Consider the following 17,636-nt stretch of genomic DNA (forward strand, 5'->3'; position numbering starts at 1 on the left):
AAATACGGCCCTGGGGGGCTACATTATATTCTGTGGGGGGACTGCATTATACTCAAGGTACTACATAATATTATGGGGGCTACATCATACTATATGAGGGGGCTACAGTATACTCTTTGGGGGGGCTGCATTATATTCTGTGGTGGAACTGCATTCTCTCGGGACTACATTATATTCTGTGGTGGGTGGCATTATACTATATGGGGGGGCTGCATTATACCCTATGGGGTGCTACATTATATTCTATGGTGGGGACTGCGTCATACCTGAGGGGGTTGCATTATATTTTGTGGGGTGCTGCATTATATTCTATGAGAGGGGACTGCATTATATTTTATGAGGGGGCTACATTATATTCTGTGAGGGGGCTACCCCAACCCTTGCTACATTATTAAGACGTGAACTACCTTATATTATACCCTGATATTAGCGCTTTTTACCGCACAATTGGTGGTCTTGTATCTATTTCTATGTAGCTACATAGTGGGCCCCAAGAATGATTTTCTCTGGTGGGCCCAAGGTGCTCCAGTCCGACGCTGGATATATGCAATAGCGAGACAGTGTAGTTGAATCATGTTCAATTTCCTCTAGGGGCAAGTGTGAAAAAAATGCTGTAATACTTGGTGACCACGCTTTGCCGTCAAAATTGCATCAAAGCATCACCTCCACACAGTTATTGAAGGAACTTGGCAGTGAGGTTGTTCCAAACATCTTGGAGATCTAACCACAGATCTTGTGTGGATGTAGGGTTGCACAAATACTTCAATCTCATCACACAATCCCATACAGACTTGATGATGTTGAGGTCAGCGTAATTTTTAAAGAGTTCTTACTATGCAGCAATTTTTCCACACGTGCCTAAAACTTTTTCACTGCACTGTAAAATTGTGAATCAACCCCCTTTTCTCAGTTAACAATTAAAGAACTGAAAGTTCCGCTTTCATAAAAGTCCCACAATTAATATACCCGTATGGTGAATGCCATAAAAAGAAAAATAATTATAAAGGCGTGAACCCCAAATGGTATGAATAAAAAAGTCAGCGTGCTATGCATAGTCCTCATATAGCTCTATTGATAGAAAAATAAAAAAGTTAGAAACACTTATGGAATTATTAAGTTTGGCATTAGCAATACCAGCACTGTTTCTGACCATCTCATGCTGTACTAACAAAAAAATTTCCCGCTGAACAAATTTTCATCGCGTAAAACACACTGAACAAAATGTGCTTGATAAATGTGTTTCAGCTGCAGCGGCCAATATCTTGTGACTCCGGACAGGTTATCTTACATATCGGTCTTCTAGAATTAGCATGTGCTGTCTTCTAAGAAGCTCAGGGATTCAAAGTGACAAGTCATCCTGGAGTCGTCTCACCACTGACAGATGTCCTCTCTTTTGCCTTTCAGAGCAGTCAGCGTCGACTTGTTCCAGACACCATGTGATATTTCATATTGAATATGTAAAATTATTTACATTCACTGACTCACGTATACCTCATACCTGGTAAATGCTTGATTGTCTTCTGATCGTCCTTAGAAGATTTTGCGGCAATATGATCAAAGAGAGAGAATGCTGTGGGCATCTTGTCTAGTGATACAGTGTTCTCTATCGCTTTACGTAACCTATAGGGTTAAACACAGATACCTTCATTTAGAAATAGGACTTACAATGGCTGGGAAACCCCATTTATGTATGGTAAGTCAGTATTGGTACAGTATTTGAGGACATTTATGGTGGTTTCTAAATGGCACCGTGCTAATTATTTACCTCAGACAAGTCCAATACAATAAAACTCCTTTGATATACAATGGATATGTTCACACGTTGCCTTTATGCTGCTTTTCCTGTAGTCAAAACCTGATCTCTTGGAAGTGAAGAAGCTGCTTAAATAAAGAAGGTTTTTGCTGTTTTTTGTTGTTGCGTTTTTGGAGCAGATTAAATGTGTAATTTGTCTACACTACATGGCTTACAAAGTTAGTTTTATTCACCAAAAACGCATGGTTGCATTTTTTGCAGTGTTTTGCACTTTTCCATTGCTTTCTGTGGTAAAAAAAAAAAAAACGCTGAAAGAAGTGACTTGCTGCAGATTTTTAAAAAAGCAGCAGTTTTCCAAATCAGTCAGGAAAAAAAAGCTGCGTGTGTGCAAGAGATTTGACAACGCTTATAGACTTTTCTGGTACTGTAAAAATCAGCTTTTCATTTGCATAGAAAAAAAAAACAGCAGCATATAAAACGCTGCAAAATGGCAACGTGTGAACGTAGCCTAATTATTATAAACCTATAAACAAAAGGAAGCCTTATGCCAAGTATATATAAAAATATATGGAAATCTTTATTGAAATGTATACATACACATAATTAGTAAAAAAAAGTTTTTCTGGGTTGGATACAAATACAAAAATGTACTGCATCCATGGAGTATACACTAAATTCATCAAGGGTTCAAGACCTCCATGTGTTTTCATGATTAGCCTATTATTCTTGAGGAGTAATTTAAAAGGTTTGTGTATGACCAATGTGAATAAATCTATAGGGAGATAAACCGCATGCACAAAGTCTGAAAAAAGGTTAGGGTAGATAGGCCAGGAAGCCTTAATAGGGATATAGGGAGTCAATATCACTCCTATATTTCAGTTTTGTGCACGGGGAGAAACTCCTATGGTTGTAATTATAGCCTAAATGGAGCACTAGTATCAGGAAAATAGATATATAGTAAATACAATGATAGTTTATCACATAAGGAACGTCCATCAGACAAAAGGCATCTCAAAGTGCTTTCAGTGCATAAAGTGCAAATGAATACACTTGCTGTAATTAAGCTGGGTATAGGTAAAGAACCTTATAGTGGTGTATCATAGTGAAAATAATTAGCAGCGTATCACTTGAACTAGCAATACAATACCACTGGAGATAGGCACGCAAAGCAGGGGTAATAGCATAGTATAGGCTAAGTAAATAAGGCAAGTGTACACAACCTGAGGATGCAGCAATGGTCCCCAACGCGCTTTTCACTTTAGCTTCTTCCTTTACAGAAAACCCCCCAGGAAGAAGCTAAGGTGAAATGCGCGTTGGGGACCATTGCTGCATCCTCAGGTTCTGTACACTTGCCTTATTTACTTAGCCTACAGTATGCAATTACCTCTACTTTTCCAAGAAACTGTTTTTCAGTTTCAGTATGTGACCACAATGGCTAATTACTGGGCTTAGTGGTGACGCTCTAGATGGCACCAGGCTCCTAAGCATAGTGATTGGCTGCAGTGAACTTGTGTGCTGTAATCATCCGGCTTGTCAATAAAGACTGGGGACAGCAGCACAGAGGCAGTGCTGGAGTAGCCAGCAATTATACTGTAGCTGAATTTGTTATTTTTAACTTCCGCAAGCCTATAAAATAGAAAAACTATTTCTAAGAAATCCCTTTCAACTGTAATGAATGTGTGGGGGTGCTCACTATGGGACAGCCCCTTCTTAAAGGTGTTGTTCCCTTTCACTTAAGTTTCTACCCTGGCTGCAGGCTACTATATAAAAAAAAAACACATTGTACTTACCTTCCCTGGGTCTACTGGCGAGTCTCGCCCGCTGCTCCAGTAAAGCACTGGGTTCAGCAGCTTTTCCAGTGTAGATGAAACGCCCCCTTCAGAGCCACTGAGCTCAGTGATTGGCTGCTGTGCGTCTACAGAACGTCAGCGCTGCAGCAAATGCCAGGACATCAGAAGCAGCGGTGGAGATTCACCGGTGGACCCACGGAAAGTGACTATAGTGCAGTTTGTTTGTTTTTTTTCAAGGGTAGAAACTTAATATTAGGGGAAGAACCCATTTAATAATCCAGCTTGCAGAACAAAATTTTAAAAAATGCATATTTACCTCTGATGTGCCTCTCCGGGGTCATGTGACATTGTTACACTTCTTTATTTCACTTGAGCAGACATCGAGCATCTGATTGGCTGCAGCGGTGATGTGATTGATCAATGCCATGTGAGCTCCAGGAGACACACAACTGGCATCAGAAGAGTGGTGCAAGTCCAAGATGTGAGTATTTTGCATTTAATGTGGTCTTGTGGTCTTGCCTTTAGTACATTTAGAAGGCCGTAATGGCACAGCGAATATAAAAAAAACGTAGAGTAGGACTGCTCCATTATTAGAATGCCTTGGCGTGGTGGGGTGGCTCAAAGAATTGATCAATTGTTTGCAAAATGTCTCATTTTAAAATACAGTTAGAAATTAATATGTGCATGTGCACTTTATGTATTGCGTTCTGACCATAAGCAGCGCTGGCTTCTCCCCTTTATTATTTAGATTTTTCTTATTTTGTACTGTTTACTGGTGCTATTACCAACGTGGACAACCCACATCCAGATCTATGGAAAGGCATATACATTTCTGCAATATATCTACGTATATTAACATTTACTAAAAATGTAATCTCCAGCTCTAAACACAGACAATCTTAACAAAGCACACATACGAGGCAAGAGGGACCGTACCTGCTATTGATATCATTATGAATCTAGAAAGAGAAAAAAATAGAGATTCATAAAGCTAATATACACATACTGAATTTTTACACACCACCTAACCTGGGGAGGGGGGGTGTCCTTATATAACTATTTATCACTGAGTCTAAAGATAGGTTATAGGTTGCAACATTCACATGAGTTGTAGGGGATATCATTGCTGTTGCGGCTGTGAAGACGTGGTAGATTTATCAGTTAATTCATTGATTTGTATCCAAACATCCATATAATACAAATTCCGTATATGGACCATAATGAAATCAGAAATGCATGTGAAGCCGCTCTAACACACCTGAATATAAGCTTGGAAGTGGACAATGATATGAATGGAGATTGCATATAGCAAAGTGACAGGCAAAACCAACGTACAATCCCTAGGTGCTACATGCTCACATAGCAAAAAACGCGTATCCAAAAATCAGGACTAAGAGCTACAGGAATAATAGTGGCGCCCACTAGTAGGCATCGTGAAAATTACTATTTTATTAGTGCTGCAAGGCAAAACATAAATTATTAAAAAAAATATATTACAAACGTACTATTGTGCTACACATAGAAATCAAAGTGGCTCATCATGATAAGTGGCTCGAATTACCCCCTGACCTCCTGTAAACAAAGGTCCTTGGCCAACAAAAGAAATAGGAACCCGGCAGCAGCATAAAGTGCAGCTATGTAGTGTAACAAAGTACATGCATATATTATAGTTGACATACCAAAATCAGAAATAATACAAAATCCACCATTAGGCAATAGAGTATGTTGCTGCAAGAAGTAAATATCATAAGACCAAAGAAGTCCTTGAGGGGTGAAGAATGGTGGTCTATATGTCCACACGCGTATTGCCATGTCACACGTGGCGTCTACAGGGATCTCTGATATGATCGGAGGTTGGGTGGATCCAAACAGTATCCATATAAGTACAACCAGCCATTGAGACTTAGCTCTGTAAATGTCGCCATACCTTTATATAATATATGGGGGTGGGATTTACACTAGCGCCTGTATACTGTAATTTCAGTAATGTATATAACCTGCATGTGGGTGACTTACACTCAAAAACATAACAGGATCCAGTTCATTGAGCTCCTTAGCGGCTTTCTCCAGAATTTCCTTTGCTGTATCGACACTCTGCTGGAAACCGACCATCTGATCATACAAGTAATCCATCTTCATCTTCTTCACTTCCTCAAAACCCTCTCTCTTTTTTTTGTGCTGGTCAATTATTGTTTGTACCGTTTTTTCATTTTCGTCTGTGAAATGTTTCTCGGCTTCTGTGCAGTTTTTCTATGAAGATCATATGGATTGCATCAATGACAGTAGTAGGAGTGGAGGGATCATTAATTATTAGGAAAAAATAAAAGGATGAGGTTTTTCAGACAAGTTGTGATCAACAGCTTTGACATTGCAGAATCAGGTTACTTTCCATTATATATAGACCTATTCCCCACCCCTATCCAATACCAATAGCAATAAGACCAACGAGGGTTTAGTTGAGCGAAAAATAAGAATGACCTGATGGAATAAAGGATTAAGAACCAGTCACGTTGTACATGTAGTTTGGGGGTGGATATGCCATGGATTTGATAGGTTAGGGGGATGGAATGAGGTTAGGTTATAGGGGACAATATATGGCGAGTGGTGAACAGGTACCTCCCCTTGCCTCTTAAATTGTCATACCGCCCACCCGGCCCTAGTATATATATAAAAAAAAATAAATAAAAATGTGTGTTTAAAATGAAAGTGCAAAAAAAAAATATTTAATTAAAAAATGAATGAAAATGTATATATGGGTATATTAACAGTTGATAAAGAGAATGTTTTCAGATATGTATTACTTTGCCACAAGCAGCGGGGGATAGGTCTGGGTCAGAGACTCATTAAGTGTCGGGTCTGTTTGCATGAGGGGCGTTATTGGTTACATCCCAATATAACTGGTGGGCGCAGGTCCTTCATGGTTAGGGGTGCTAACCATGTGGTGTTAATACCATACTCCCTGGGCTGGTGTGGTGCAGCCAGGGAAAGTTCTCTAGGACATGGGGACTGCCTCAAGCCTGGGCCTATTAGCCTTAAAGTAGTTAAAAATGTTTATTGTGGGGACGCCAATGTTGTGGCTGCTTTGGGTTTCGTTATGTTATAATTTAATAAAAGGCTGCTGTGGCCATTTTATCCAAGTTGCATGCAGTCATGTGTCTTATTTACATATGCGAATCAGCTGTTATTGGCTAAGGAATAATTAAACAACTGGATCCCTCTTAGCTTGTCAAGAGCTGGAGAGACTGACCAGAATGATATTTGTGTTTGTTGGAAAAGTTTCAGTATAACTGTTAATTTTATTCATTGAAATCCCTGGTGTTTATATACATACTAGCTGAAGAGCCCGGCGTTGCCTGGGCATAGTAAATATCTGTGGTTAGTTATAGCACCTCTCTTCTCTTATTTTCCCAATCACATCTCTCATTTTCTCCCTCACTCCTCTCATTCCCCCCTAACACTTGTCATTTCGACCTCACATCTGTCATTTTCTGATCACTCCACTATTTTCCCTCACTCCTCTCATTTTGCACTCACACCTTTTCATTTTCACCTCACATTTTCACCTCAGTATATACATGTTTGTCATCTCCCTTATATATAGTATACACCTGTATGTCATCTCCTGTATATAGTATATACGTGTATGTCATCTCTCCTGTACATAGTATATACCTGCTGTTTGTCATCTCCTCCTGCATATAGTATATACCTGTATGTCATCTTCTATATATAGCATATACCTGTAGGTCATTTCCTCCTGTATATAGTATACACCTGTATGTCATCTCCTCCTGTATATAGTATGTACCTGTATGTCATCTCCTCCTGTATATAGTATATACCTGTAGGTCATCTGTTCCTGTATATAGTATATACCTGTATGTCATCTCCCCTGTATTTAGTATATACCTGTGTGTCATCTCCTCCTGTATTAGACCTCGTTCACACGTTATTTCCTCAGTATTTTTACCTCAGTATTTGTAAGCTAAATTGGCAGCCTGATAAATCCCCAGCCAACAGGAAGCCCTCCCCCTGGCAGTATATATTAGCTCACACATACACATAATAGACAGGTCATGTGACTGACAGCTGCCATATTTCCTATATGATACATTTGTTGCTCTTGTAGTTTGTCTGTTTATTAATCAGATTTTTATTTTTGAAAAATAATACCAGACTTGTGTGTGTTTTAGGGCGAGTTTCATTTGTCAAGTTGTGCGTGTTGAGTTGCGTGTGGCGACATGCATGTAACGACTTTTGTGAGATGAGTTTTGTGTGGCAACATGCGTGTAGCAACTTTTTGTGTGTTGAGTTGCATGTGACAGGTTAGTGTAGCAAGTTGTGTGCAGCAAGTTTTGCACATGGCAAGTTTTGCGCGTGGCGAGTTTTATGTGTGGTGCCTTTTGAGTATGTGCAAGTTTTGTGTGAGGCAACTTTTGCATGTGTTGCAACTTTTGTGCATGTGGCAATTTTTCCGCGTGTGCAAGTTTTGCGTGTGGCGAGTTTTCCATGAGGTGAGTTTTGCACTTGTGGCGAGTTTTGCGTGAGCATAGTTTTTGCATGTGGCGAGTTTTGCGCGTGGCGAGTTTTGAGCGGCGACTTTAGTGTTTCGACTTTTATGTGGCGAGGTTGGTGTATGTGTGGTGAAATGTGTGCTGAGGGTAGTATATGTGTTCAGGCACATGGTAGTGTGTGGCGCATTTTGTGTGTGTGTTCATATCCACCTCTCATTTTCTCCCTCACTCCTCTCATTCCCGCCTAACACTTGTCATTTCGACCTCACATCTGTCATTTTCCGATCACTACACTATTTTCCCTCACTCCTCTCATTTTCACCTCAGTATATACATGTTTGTCATCTCCCTTAGATATAGTATACACCTGTATTTCATCTCCTGTATATACCTGTATGTCATCTCCCCTGTATATAGTATATACCTGCTGTGTGTCATCTCCCCTGTATATAGTATATACCTGTATGTCATCTCCTCCTATATACAGTATATACCTGTATGTCATCTCCTCCTATATATAGTACATACCTGTATGTCATCTTCTATATATAGTATATACCTGTATGTCATCTCCTCCTGTATATAGTATATACCTGTGTGTTATCTCCCCTGTATATAGTATATATCTGTGTGTCATCTCCTCCTGTATATAGTATATACCTGTATGTCATCTTCTATATATAGCATATACCTGTATGTCATCTCCTCCTGTATATAGTATATACCTGTAGGTAATCTGCTCCTGTATATAGTATATACCTGTGTGTCATCTCCTCCTGTATATAGTATATACCTGTATGTCGTCTCCTCCTGTATATAGTATGTACCTGTATGTCATCTGCTCCTCTAAATAGTATATACCTGTGTGTCATCTCTCCTGTATATAGTATATATCTGTGTGTCATCTCCCCTGTATATAGTATATACCTGTGTGATCTCCTGTATTAGACCTCGTTAACACGTTATTTGCTCACTATTTTTACCTCAGTATTTGTAAGATAAATTGGCAGCCTGATAAATCCCCAGCCAACAGGAAGCCCTCCCCCTGGCAGTATATATTAGCTCACACATACACATAATAGACAGGTCATGTGACTGACAGCTGCCGTATTTCCTGTATGGTACATTTGTTGCTTTTGTAGTTTGTCTGCTTATTAATCAGATTTTTATTTTTGAAGGATAATACCAGACTTGTGTGTGTTTTAGGGCGAGTTTCGTTTGTCAAGTTGTGTGTGTTGATTTGTGTGTGGCGACATGCATGTAGCGACTTTTGCGAGATGAGTTTTATGTGGCAACATGCGTGTAGCAACTTTTTGTGTGTTGAGTTGCATGTGACAGGTTAGTGTAGCAAGTTGTGTGCAGCAAGTTTTGCGCGTGGTGAGTTTTATGTGTGGTGCCTTTTGAGTATGTGCAAGTTTTGTGTGAGGCAACTTTTGCATGTGTTGCAAATTTTGTGCATGTGGCAATTTTTCCGCGTGTGCAAGTTTTGCGTGTGGCGAGTTTTCCATGAGGTGAGTTTTGCACTTGTGGCGAGTTTTGCGTGAGCCTAGTTTTTGCATGTGGCGAGTTTTGCGCGTGGCGAGTTTTGAGCGGCGACTTTTGTGTTTCGACTTTTATGTGGCGAGGTTGGTGTATGTGTGGTGAAATGTGTGCTGAGGGTGGTATATGTGTTCAAGCACGTGGTAGTGTGTGGCGCATTTTGTGTGTGTGTTCATATCCCCGTGTGTGGTGAGTATCTCATGTCGGGGCCCCACCTTAGCAACTGTACGGTATATACTCTTTTGCGCCATCGCTCTCATTCTTTAAGTCCCCCTTGTTCACATCTGGCAGCTGTCAATTTGCCTCCAACACTTTTCCTTTCACTTTTCCCCATTATGTAGATAGGGGAAAAATAGTTTGGTGAATTGGAAAGCGCGGAGTTAAAATTTCACCTCACAACATAGCCTATGACGCTCTCAGGGTCCAGACGTGTGACTGTGCAAAATTTTGTGGCTGTAGCTGCGACGCCTCCAACACTTTTCATTTCACTTTTTCCCCATTATGTAGATAGGGGCAAAATTGTTTGGTGAATTGGAAAGCGCGGGGTTAAAATTTCACCTCACAACGTAGCCTATGACGCTCTCAGGGTCCAGACGTGTGACTGTGCAAAATTTTGTTTCTGTAGCTGTGACGCCTCCAACACTTTTCCTTTCACTTTTTTCCCATTATGTAGATAGGGGCAAAATTGTTTTGTGAATTGGAAAGCGCGGGGTTAAAATTTCACCTCACAACATAGCCTATGACGCTCTCGGGGTCCAGATGTGTGACTGTGCAAAATTTTGTGGCTGTAGCTGCGACGGTGCAGATGCCAATCCCGGACATACACACACACACACATACACACACACACACACATACACACATTCAGCTTTATATAGTAGACTAGCTGAAGAGCCCGGCGTTGCCTGGGCATAGTAAATATCTGTGGTTAGTTATAGCACGTCACTTCTCTTATTTTCCCATCACGCCTCTCATTTTCCCAATCACATCTTTAATTTTCTCCCTCACATCTCTCATTTTCTCCCTCACACCTCTCATTTTCTCCCTCACACCTCTCATTCCCCCCTAACACTTGTCATTTCGACCTCACATCTGTCATTTTCCGATCACTACACTATTGTCCATCACTCCTCTCATTTTGCACTCACACCTCTAATTTTCACCTCAGTATATACATGTTTGTCATCTCCCTTATATATAGTATACACCTGTATGTCATCTCCTGTATATAGTATATACCTGTATGTCATCTCCCCTGTATATAGTATATACCTGCTGTGTGTCATCTCCCCTGTATATAGTATATACCTGTGTGTCATCTCCCCTGTATATAGTATATATCTGTGTGTCATCTCCTCCTGTATATAGTATATACCTGTAGATAATCTGCTCCTGTATATAGTATATACCTGTGTGTCATCTCCTCCTGTATATAGTATATACCTGTATGTCATCTCCTCCTGTATATAGTATGTACCTGTATGTCATCTCCTCCTCTATATAGTATATACCTGTGTGTCATCTCTCCTGTATATAGTATATATCTGTGTGTCATCTCCCCTGTATATAGTATATAACTGTGTGATCTCCTGTATTAGACCTTGTTAACACGTTATTTGCTCACTATTTTTACCTCAGTATTTGTAAGATAAATTGGCAGCCTGATAAATCCCCAGCCAACAGGAAGCCCTCCCCCTGGCAGTATATATTAGCTCACACATACACATAATAGACAGGTCATGTGACTGACAGCTGCTGTATTTCCTATATGGTACATTTGTTGCTCTTGTAGTTTGTCTGCTTATTAATCAGATTTTTATTTTTGAAGGCTAATACCAGACTTGTGTGTGTTTTAGGGCGAGTTTCGTTTGTCAAGTTGTGTGTGTTGAGTTGTGTGTGGCGACATGCATGTAGCGACTTTTGTGAGATGAGTTTTGTGTGGCAACATGCGTGTACCAACTTTTTGTATGTCGAGTTGCATGTGACAGGTTAGTGTAGCAAGTTGTGTGCCGCAAGTTTTGCGCATGGCGAGTTTTGCGCGTGGTGAGTTTTATGTCTGGTGCCTTTTGAGTATGTGCAAGTATTGTGTGAAGCAACTTTTGCATGTGTTGCAAATTTTGTGCATGTGGCAATTTTTCCGTGTGTGCAAGTTTTGTGTGTGGCGAGTTTTCCATGAGGTGAGTTTTGCACTTGTGGCGAGTTTTGCGTGAGCCTAGTTTTTGCATGTGGCGAGTTTTGCGCGTGGCGAGTTTTGAGCGGCGACTTTTGTGTTTCGACTTTTATGTGGCGAGGTTGGTGTATGTGTGGTGAAATGTGTGCTGAGGGTGGTATATGTGTTCAAGCACGTGGTAGTGTGTGGCGCATTTTGTGTGTGTGTTCATATCCCCGTGTGTGGTGAGTATCCCATGTCAGGGCCCCACCTTAGCAACTGATCGGTACATACTCTTTTGCGCCATCGCTCTCATTCTTTAAGTCCCCCTTGTTCACATCTGGCAGCTGTCAATTTGCCTCCAACACTTTTCCTTTCACTTTTCCCCATTATGTAGATAGGGGAAAAATAGTTTGGTGAATTGGAAAGCGCGGAGTTAAAATTTCACCTCATAACATAGCTTATGACGCTCTCAGGGTCCAGACGTGTGACTGTTCAAAATTTTGTGGCTGTAGCTGCGACGCCTCCAACACTTTTCCTTTCACTTTTTTCCCCATTATGTAGATAGGGGCAAAATTGTTTGGTGAATTGGAAAGCGCGGGGTTAAAATTTCACCTCACAACGTAGGCTATGACGCTCTCAGGGTCCAGACGTGTGACTGTGCAAAATTTTGTTTCTGTAGCTGTGACGCCTCCAACACTTTTCCTTTCACTTTTTTCCCATTATGTAGATAGGGGCAAAATTGTTTTGTGAATTGGAAAGCGCGGGGTTAAAATTTCACCTCACAACATAGCCTATGACGCTCTCAGGGTCCAGACGTGTGACTGTGCAAAATTTTGTGGCTGTAGCTGCGACGCCTCCAACACTTTTCCTTTCACTTTTTTCCCCATTATGTAGATAGGGGCAAAATTGTTTGGTGAATTGGAAAGCGCGGGGTTAAAATTTCGCCTCACAACGTAGGCTATGACGCTCTCAGGGTCCAGACGTGTGACTGTGCAAAATTTTGTGGCTGTAGCTGCGACGGTGCAGATGCCAATCCCGGACATACACACACACACACACACACACACACACACACTCAGCTTTATATAGTAGATGAGTCCAGCGGGCGGTCCTACTCAGTGATTGACAGCTGTCTCTGCATGCACAGTCATACAGGGAAGACTGTCAGTCACTAGTAACACTGTCCACTAGACTCATATACACATAATCACCAAGGATTTCAAAGAACAAAATGCAAGTTTTACTGAAACGTTTCCCACAAAAATAAACATTAATCTGATGCGCTCCTCCTGCTCCATAATATCATTCATGCAGATCAGATACCATTTTCAACATGACAAGTTCCCTTTAAGATTCTTTTATATAGGCCGATAATCATGTAGACAGATATCTGTTGCTGCCTACCAGTCCATTTAAACATATCCTCTGAGCACCAGCTATTTTATCAATCGGTAAAGTGTGAAGTGGGAGGTGCTTAAAAGGCGTTGTTCACCACTCGGACAACCCCTTATGCTTACCGCTTATAAGATAATAACACTCATATTCAAACACTCATATTCACCTCTGTTGGCGCCGCCGTTCAAGAGGTGTTAGCACTGGTTCTCCTAGAGATCACGTGACATTGTTATTTCACATGATTCTGCAGCCAATCAGCGCTGGCTTCACAATCCTCTCCTTCAGACAAATCATGACATGTTTAAACATATTAGTCCAAAAAAGGTGAATACGGAACACATTCACAACATCAATATCTCAAAAAAATCTAGTAGATATATAAACCAGGCTCCAGAATGTTTATGTTCAAACTAGAAAATTTTTATTGACATAAATATAATAAAATATACACACACTGTAATAAAAGCAGGATGCCTGCAAACCAAACACCGGCACTGTTGGTGTTGACAGGTATGTAGCCAATAATAATTTCACTTTGAAACAAAATATGCAAGGAACATTTCCATTATGGTCATATGACTGATATTTTGTGGCTACAAAAATATATGTCTATGGTCGAGTAGGATGCTGGGAAGAAATTGCTATATTGAGGTACTAGGGCTATTATGAAAATACTAAGAGAAGCCTATTGCATCTGCATATGTTGTGAACTTATAATTCTAACTACTATCCCTTGTATTGCACATATTCCCAAAGCGTATACACCTCACCACTAGGGTATAGCTGTGTGCAGGTAAAAATAGCGCTAACTTCTAAGCCTAATATTGCACATATTCCCAGAGAGTATACACCTCACCTACAGGGTATAACCGTGTGCAGGTACAAATAGTGCAACATCATAGAGATAGATACTCATGAAAACCCTATGACCGCTATAGTTCAGATAGTATAACCCCAATAAATGAAAGCTAAATACACTTCAGACCTCAGCAGCAACCTAATCAGAAGTACATAGTTACCTGCCAGACACTCACAGGGCCGGGAAATACCCCTACGCGCGTTTCGATAAATTTCTTCTTCCGGGGGCTGTGCAATATACTACGTGGCTCTGCTGTATACTACGTCACTGGGCAATATACTAAGTAACTGGGCAATATACTACCTGGCTCTGTGCTGTATACTACGTGGCTCTGTGCTGTATACTACATCACTAGGCAATATACTAAGTGACTGGCCAATATACTACGTGACTGGCCAATATACTACGCGGCTCTGTGCTGTATACTACGTCGCTGTGCAATATACTACGTGGCTCTGTGCTGTATACTACGTCACTGGGCAATATACTACGTAACTGGGCAATGTACTACGTGACTGGCCAATATACTACGTGGCTCTGTGCTGTATACTACGGCACTGGGCAATATACTACGTAACTGGGCAATATACTGCGTGGCTCTGTGCTGTATACTATGTCACTGGGCAATATACTAGGTGGCTGCGCAATATACTACGTCACTAGGCAATATACTACGTAACTGGGCAATATACTACATGGCTGCGCAATATAATATGTCACTAGGCACTACGTAACTGGGCAATATACTACGTGGCTGGGCAATATACTACGTCACTGAGCAATATACTACGTGGTTGGGCAATATACTACGTGGCTGGGCAATATACTACGTGACTGCAATATACTACGTGGCTGGGCAATATACTACGTGGTTGGGCAATATACTACATTGCTGGGCAATATACTATATTGCTGGGCAATATACTACGTCACTGGGCAATATACTACGTGGCTGGGCAATATACTACGTGGTTGGGCAATATACTACGTGACTGTGCAATATACTATGTGGCTGGGCAATATACTACGTGGCTGGGCAATATACTACTTGGCTGGGCAATTTACTACGTGGGCTGTGCAATATACTACGTGGACATGCATATTCTAGAATACTCGATGCGTTAGAATCGGGCCACCATCTAGTAAATATATAACAGATATGTAAAATAAAAGCCGGCAATTCATCTGTCACATGCTGTAAAATCACAGCGTGACAGGTTAGAATAGAATAGATAGAATAGATAATTAAACATAGAATATATAGATATATACTGTAGATGTCAGTGACACATATATAAATGTATATATATTACATACCGTATATACTCGAGTATAAGCCGAGATTTTCAGCCCAAATTTTAGGGCTGAAAGTGCCCCCCTCGGCTTATACTCGAGTCACGGTAGCGGTGGGGTCGGCAGGTGAGGGGCTGAGGGCGCTGAGGTATACTTACCTAGTCCCAGCGATCCTCGCGCTGTCCCTGCCGTCCCACGGGCTTCGGCGCTGCAGCTTCTTCCTCTCTTCAGCGGTCACGTGGGACCGCTCATTACAGAAATGAATAAGCGGCTCCACCTCCCATAGGGGCGGAGCCGCTTATTCATTTCTCTAATCAGCGGTGCCGGTGACCGCTGATAGAGAAAGAAGCTGCAGCGCCGAAGACAGGAGGGGACAGCGCGAGGATCGCCAGGACTAGGTAAGTATGTTATATTCACCTGTCCTCGTTCCAGCCGCCGGGCGCCGATCCATCTTCCCGGCCGGCGCCTCCATCTTCCCGGCGTCTGCGCTCTCTGACTGATCAGGCAGAGGGCGCGATGACGCATATAGTGTGCGCGGCGCCCTCTGCCTGATCAGTCAGAGCAGAGACGCCGGGAAGATGGAGGCGCCGGAACGAGACGCCGGGAGCTGCAATCAAGGGAGGTGAGTATGTGTTTTTTTTTTTTTTTATTGCAGCAGTAGCAGCGGCAGCACAGATTAATGTGGAGCATCTATGGGGCACAATGAACGGTGCAGAGCACCGTATAAGGCACAGCTAGGGGGCACAATGAACGGTGCAGAGCACCGTATAAGGCACAGCTAGGGGGCACAGTGAACGGTGCAGAGCACCGTATAAGGCACAGCTAGGGGGCACAGTGAACGGTGCAGAGCACCGTATAAGGCACAGCTAGGGGGCACAATGAACGGTGCAGAGCACCGTATAAGGCACAGCTAGGGGGCACAGTGAACGGTGCAGAGCACCGTATAAGGCACAGCTAGGGGGCACAGTGAACGGTGCAGAGCACCGTATAAGGCACAGCTAGGGGGCACAGTGAACGGTGCAGAGCACCGTATAAGGCACAGCTAGGGGGCACAATGAACGGTGCAGAGCACCGTATAAGGCACAGCTAGGGGGCACAATGAACGGTGCAGAGCACCGTATAAGGCACAGCTAGGGGGCACAGTGAACGGTGCAGAGCACCGTATAAGGCACAGCTAGGGGGCACAGTGAACGGTGCAGAGCACCGTATAAGGCACAGCTAGGGGGCACAATGAACGGTGCAGAGCACCGTATAAGGCACAGCTAGGGGGCACAATGAACGGTGCAGAGCACCGTATAAGGCACAGCTAGGGGGCACAATGAACGGTGCAGAGCACCATATAAGGCACAGCTAGGGGGCACAGTGAACGGTGCAGAGCACCGTATATGGCACAGCAATGGGGCACAATGAACGGTGCAGAGCACTGTATATGGCACAGCTAGGGGGCACAGTGAACGGTGCAGAGCACTATATGGGGCACAGCTATGGGGAAATATGAATGGTGTAGAGCACTATATGGCACAGCTATGGGGAAATAATGATCTATTTTTATTTTTGAAATTCACCGGTAGTTGCTGCATTTCCACCCTAGGCTTATACTCGAGTCAATAAGTTTTCCCAGTTTTTTGTGGCAAAATTAGGGGGGTCGGCTTATACTCGGGTCGGCTTATACTCGAGTATATACGGTAGATAGGTAGAAGATAACCCAGCAATTCAGCAGCCACGTTCTGTAAAATCACAGCAAGAGCCGACAGGATAGAATAGATGGATTACATACACATAGAATAGATAGATATACAGAGGTCAGTGACATATACCATTAGTGCAGTGTGTGCAGCTTACTCTACATGTAGCCCCTTTCCAGGCTATAAATATCAGTCCGCAGCTGCCTGCATAGCCTTTGCTGGGTATTAATTATAGGGGACCCTACGTCATTCTGGGGGGTCCCCGATTTTAATAGCCAGTAATTGCTAAGCATACAGCTGACATTAATAGCCTGGGAAGCTCCATGGGTATTACCCCCTTCCCCAGGCTGTAAACATTGGCCCCCAGCCATCGGCTTTCCCTCTGCTGGTTAAGAAAATTACGCGGGAGCCCACTACATTTTTTTAAGAAAAATTATCTTTTATTAATTAAATACATGTACAGTAAACTGCACACACTGTACTTGTAATTCTAAATGTCACTGACATCTGTAAGTCTATTCTATGTGTATATCCTGTACGTAATCCATCTGTTCAACGCTGTAGCTTCATACTGTGATTTTACAGTACGTGGCTGCTGAATTGCCTCCTTTTCTTCTATGATATACATGTATATATATATAAATATCTGTGTGTCA

The 17,636-nt window shown here is 42.1% G+C and overlaps 1 protein-coding gene across 1 annotated transcript in view; it reads right to left on the bottom strand.

Annotated features, from left to right (window-relative positions):
* Positions 1-17,636, bottom strand: part of CMYA5 (cardiomyopathy associated 5) — a 118,237-nt gene that overhangs the window by 61,687 nt on the left and 38,914 nt on the right. The window contains exons 5-7 of the mRNA XM_069749807.1: positions 5,560-5,793; positions 4,480-4,502; positions 1,499-1,620 (exon numbers count right to left, since the gene is read on the bottom strand). Coding sequence (XP_069605908.1) covers positions 1,499-1,620; positions 4,480-4,502; positions 5,560-5,793 — 379 coding nt within the window. The remainder of the gene's footprint in view (positions 1-1,498; positions 1,621-4,479; positions 4,503-5,559; positions 5,794-17,636) is intronic.

This window comes from Ranitomeya imitator, chromosome 1, assembly GCF_032444005.1.
Source record: "Ranitomeya imitator isolate aRanImi1 chromosome 1, aRanImi1.pri, whole genome shotgun sequence".
Taxonomy (NCBI): domain Eukaryota; kingdom Metazoa; phylum Chordata; class Amphibia; order Anura; family Dendrobatidae; genus Ranitomeya; species Ranitomeya imitator.